The 5185-nt window shown below is 37.7% G+C and overlaps 1 protein-coding gene across 3 annotated transcripts; it reads right to left on the reverse strand.

Annotated features, from left to right (window-relative positions):
- Positions 1 to 484: 484 nt before the first annotated feature.
- LOC18612493 (uncharacterized) lies at positions 485 to 4895 on the reverse strand. Of its 3 annotated transcripts, XM_088806353.1 has the most exons (4): positions 1950 to 4895; positions 1710 to 1830; positions 1122 to 1346; positions 485 to 843 (listed from the first exon to the last, which is right to left on the reverse strand). In XM_088806353.1, exon 1 carries the CDS (start codon positions 4789 to 4791, stop codon positions 2188 to 2190), a length of 2604 nt encoding a protein of 867 aa, XP_088662479.1. In that variant the 5' UTR covers positions 4792 to 4895; the 3' UTR covers positions 485 to 843; positions 1122 to 1346; positions 1710 to 1830; positions 1950 to 2187. The 3 variants fall into 3 exon arrangements, with proteins under 3 accessions (XP_088662479.1, XP_007049377.3, XP_017982167.2); XM_007049315.3 differs by lacking the exon at positions 1122 to 1346; XM_018126678.2 differs by lacking the exons at positions 485 to 843; positions 1122 to 1346 and having other exon boundaries at positions 1560 to 1830.
- Between the last annotated feature and the right edge of the window lie 290 nt (positions 4896 to 5185).

The following is a 5185-nucleotide window of genomic DNA, read 5'->3' on the forward strand; positions in this document are numbered from 1 at the left end:
GCTAGTGCAAATGGGTTTTTTCCTTTTTATTAGCATATGTACCATAATTTTCTTTCCAAAGAAACATACCAAGCCATTGGGTTTGTTTACATTTGAACACTTACCATGGAAACTAGTTTTTCTTGGAAAGCTTATGTTTGTCTTCTTTTCTGCTCGAGTATCCAGCGTGAGAATAAGTCAATACACAATAAATCAATCACATGTGCTGATTGCCCATTTTGTTCGCCAGCAGCACCTTTAAAGCTGTACAAAGCAGCCTACTTAGAAGGAAGCCTCACCTAGTTGTCCCTTCTGTTTGCCAACAACATGTTTAAAGCTGCAGAGTGATCACAAGCTAGCAGGGTATGGAAGATGGCTATTGTGGAATCATCACCTAGCTGCTGCTTATTGCTGCAGTTCCTTGACATTGATTTCAATTTAAATGTGGAGAGTATGTTTTTCCCTACCACCATAAAAGAAACTGAACATAGTAAAAGCTAGTGTACAAGAAAAGTACCCATTCAATTTCTGCAGATTTCATAGGCAAACATTTTCAGGATCAAAACATAGAATCTGAATCTCAAAGCCCCTACGAATGAAAGTAATCTATGTTGCGCCAACTCTTCATTTTCCATGAAGTATCCTTGTCAGACACATATCGAGTGGACTAGACATGGAGTTCCAAGCCTCCAAATATATGGAAAAACTTAGAAATGAACATACCGATGTCAGACATATACATATCTGACACTCAGCCCCAAGTCCAAGTAACATAGAAAGCAATCACAAGCTCAAGATAACATGGCCTAGAGGAAGGGGTGTTTGAGGACAAATTCATGCCAAACTGGAAAATAACCTTCCTAGCTGCAGAGCATTAATAATTAGGGGTCAGCTAAGAACTTATTGGAGTTGACAGTATGTACTCCATAATAACCATTACATGTAAAACAGTCAACAGGAGCTACAAAGGCAATGATTTAATAAATTGATCAATTGTCTCTTCAACAGTAGCATCTACTTGTCTGCTAAGCACTGAAATCTAGAAATCAATCTTCCGTTACTCTTTCATAAATGGATATTTTCTGGACAGTTCATTTAACTTACACTGAATGACCTGTTAAAATGTATTCTACAGAACCTACCTATTATGTCAACCATGAAGAAGAAAAGCAAAGAAGCTTCATGAAATTGCAATCTGATATGCTGAGTGTCTCTCTTCTCTATTTCTTTCCCTTCAGTGCTAATAATTGAAAACTGAAAAGAACAGCCCATCTTAACCGCTTATCACAGCCCATTGCAACTCTCACTTTTTCGGTTATAAAACAGACCGTTTTTCCAGGATGCATACTACAGCAGCCATAATCGTCCTCAATAAACAGTAATAACAAAAGGGTGTAATTAGTATGGTCCAACACTCTTAAACACCAAAAAAAAAAAAAACTAATCCATGTATAAATCACAGATATGATATCTGAAGTTTTTGAAGTTCTTTTTTCTAATTTATCCTGAACAATGAAATGACCATGTATGATGTGTTTTCTTTTCCCAAATAGATCTTCTGTGCCAGAAGAGAATGAACGTTAAGAAATTAGTAATTTATTCAAGAGACTAAATCCTAAAAAGCCCTTTTCTGGCTTACCCACATAGATGGGGAAACAATAACTTGAACTATCATCTGTGAGAGATAAAGATGAAAAATGCAATTAATTGCACTGTGAATAAATCATCACCTGGACCACCTGTAGAACGTGTAACAGTTGAGCTCAAGTATGGCTTTTCCCACAACTAGGACTGGCACATATCAGTGTACCTCTTTTTTCTTTTTCTTGTGCACCTTGAGTACAAGAAAACCTTAAAAAGAGAAATGAAGATATCAGCTACTAGAAAATATGGTCAGGCAACAAATGTCATCTAATGAGACTTTCCCAAAATAGAGTTCACAAACAGAAGGGAAACATAAGTTTCATTACCTTTCACAAGTCCAAACTTGCCACCAGGCAGGAGAATCAAGCATATTAAGGAGCCACTCAGTGTAAACAGAACAGCTAGCCCAATAGAGGTTTACTTTAATTGGCACTGCTTGTCAAAAGAATACAAGTAACAAATATGGAGAAGTCACATTATCAATTGCTAAATTGGACTTGGCTGGAATCCGCAACCCTCTCAACTTACTGCCTCATAAGATTGTTGTTGTCTTTGAGCATTGTGTCAGTAGCATTTCCAATCAAGTAGACCTGCTAAGGACATGGAGTTTGAAACCCATCCAAACTGCACCATATGCTCTAATGCTTGTGCAGCTTTGTCCATTTCACCTGCTCTGTCAAAATTGGAAGCTATAAAACTACATGTGGCTGTACTGAGGCTGAGTCCAGACTCTCCTACTTCATTAAGTAAAATCAATGCTTCAGAAAAGTCTTTTCTTTTACAAAGGGCTTCTATTAGTGCAACATAGGCAGTCGCACTCATCGGCATACCATTGTCCAGAATTATATTCCTCAACTTCAAGGCCTCCATTAAGTTCCCTTCTTTACAGTAAGCATCAATCATTACATAATAAGTTTCCTTATCATGTTTAATTCCCTTGGCCACCATCTCTTGAAACAGAGAAAAAACCTCAGTTTTATTCCCAGCTTTATTGTAGCCATTTAAAATTAAAGTGAAAGTTGAAGCAGGTGGGATTAGATTTCTTTCCTGCATCTCTAGGAAGAGTTGTCTTGCTTTCTCCATATTTTTTACTCTGCATAGCTCATTAATCAATGAATTATATGTAACAACATTCAGATCAATGCCTTTGGCACACATAGCCTCATAAAGTTGAAAAGCTTTTCCTACCTTACCTTGTTTGCATGAACTGGTAAGGAGAGAGTTGCAAGCATGAGCATCAGGAAACAAACCCTTCTCATAAAGTTCTTGGTAGATCTCCAGTGCTTCTTGTTGTTTTCCATTCCGGGAAAAGCAACTTATGAGCATACTGTAAACTAAAATATCTGGTTGAATCCCTTGTAAAAGCCAATACCTAGAAGCAGATAATGCTTCAGTAATGTTTCCCGTTTTGCAGTGTCCATCAATCACTGCTTTGTAAGTTTGATCGTTGGGCACTAGACCACAACCAAGCATTTCATTGAAACACTTAACAGCTAGCTGCATCTCCCCCATCTGACTATACCCAGAGATGAAAGCTCCATATGTGTACGCATCTGGTTTTAATCCCCTCCCAAACATTTCATCCAGGTATGTCCTTGCTTCTACCATTCTTCTGGCTTTGCAGAGGCCTACTATAATCGGGTTATAACACAATATATCAAGTAGAACCCCTTGGTCCTTCATTATCTCCAAAATCCCTCTTGCTTCTTTGACTCTATCTTCCTTAGTGTAAGCCAAAATAAGATTTCTGCAAACAAAGGCATTTAGCTTCACAGTCTCCTTAAAAATTTTGCTCAAAACAGCATTCACTTGTTTAATATTACCATAACGACACAACTCATTAATTAAGACAGTATGAATCTTTGCTGTTGGTACCAAGTTTCTACTCTTCATCTCATCAAGCAACTTAAAAGCACTATGTAAGTCACCATCTCGACAATAACCCTTAATCAACGAAGCATAACTTCTCAAATTAGGGTTGATACCCAATCTTTCCATCTCATTCATAATTTCCCTTGCTTTCTTTATATTACTGGACTTACAAACACCACTAAGAAGAACATTATATGTGGTGAGGTCTAACTGAATTCCACTAGCAAACATCTTATCCTTGATTCTAAAAGCCTCTACTACATGATCCTGTTTAAGAAATCCATCAATTAGAGCATTGAAACCAGCAGCTTCAGGCTTCAAACCTTTAGCAATCATCTCCTCTAAAACTGATTCAGCATTTCTCAATCTCATGTCCGTACATAATCCATTAATAAGCATCATATAAGTATAAACAACAGGCACCATCCCCTTCTCAACCATTGCTCTCTTTATTTCAATAGCATCATCAACATGCCCCACTCTACACAAACCACGAACAACCACATTATAACTCACCAAACTAGGACTACAACCTTTCTCCTCCATATCCCAGAAAACCTTCATTGCTTCCTCAACATTCTTAACCATGAAATGTGCGTTCATCACATTAACATAACTATACTCATCGAAACCAATCTTCATCTCATTCATCCTATTGCAAACCTTCCAAAACAACTCCACCTTATTTCTTTTCAACAAATCCTTCAAGAAACCATTACAACACCACAAACTAGGCACAAAATTTTCACCTTTTCCAAAACCACTCGTTAAAAACACATCAGAAGCTTCAACAAGGAACCCCATTTTCCTAAGACTAGTAATCAACATATCAAAAATTGAAGTTTTAACGTCACCCTCCACATCAAATTCTCTACAATAACTACTGAGATAACCCAAAATATCAAAAGGAAGCTTAAAATTCTTTACCATATGCTCAAAAACATAGCTTGCGGGGCCAAACATTTTAGACTTACAAAGGATAATGGCAAGAAGAGAATAAACATCTAAGTCCTGTTGCTGGGTAGTGCCCACTCGGCGTTGAGACCAGATGAAGAATCCGAGAAGTCGGGTCGGATCAGAGGCGGTTCGATTTTGGTGGATAACGGATCGGATTATATCTGGGTTTAGCTTCGTGGCTATGTCAGAGGAGTCCATTAGGCGCTGCCAGTTGTTGCGGCTGAGAATGCTGGTGATTTGGGTCACTGTGTCTTGATGGATCAGGGGTTCGGATTGGGCGGCAGTGGAGACATTTCGGGTCCGCAGCACGTGCGGGGCTGCACGTGCGAGCCTCTTCATATTTTGAGGCTCTCTGAAGTATGGAGAGGGAAGAAAGTGAAGGTTTGTATCAGAATTCAGACGGAGAAGAAGAAAAGCTGAAGAGAGGGTTTTGCTTAAACCTTGACGTGAAATTATGCATTCGCCTATGAAAAGTTGTCACTTTGACTAAAATGCCCTCACCCTTCACCTTTTAATCATAATTTCAAATATAATTATTAATTTTTAAAATAAACATTTTATTCCAAAAATATAAACATCATTAACAAAAATAATAAAATGATTAAAATACCATTTCATTCTTTTTCTTATTTTTTTCTTTTCTCAAACAATGTAATTTTTTTCACTCAAACAATGTAATCGACCACAATGCTTCCATTCGTCAACCGACCACCCCAATGCTATAAAAAAAACA

The sequence above is a fragment of the Theobroma cacao genome, chromosome 1 (genome assembly GCF_053813885.1).
Source record: "Theobroma cacao isolate CCN51 chromosome 1, ASM5381388v1, whole genome shotgun sequence".
Taxonomy (NCBI): Eukaryota; Viridiplantae; Streptophyta; class Magnoliopsida; order Malvales; family Malvaceae; genus Theobroma; species Theobroma cacao.

Bases quoted from the DNA above. Each gene is read 5' to 3' on its own strand.
- LOC18612493 (XM_007049315.3), bottom strand. From the start codon at position 4,791: ATGAAGAGGCTCGCACGTGCAGCCCCGCACGTGCTGCGGACCCGAAAT.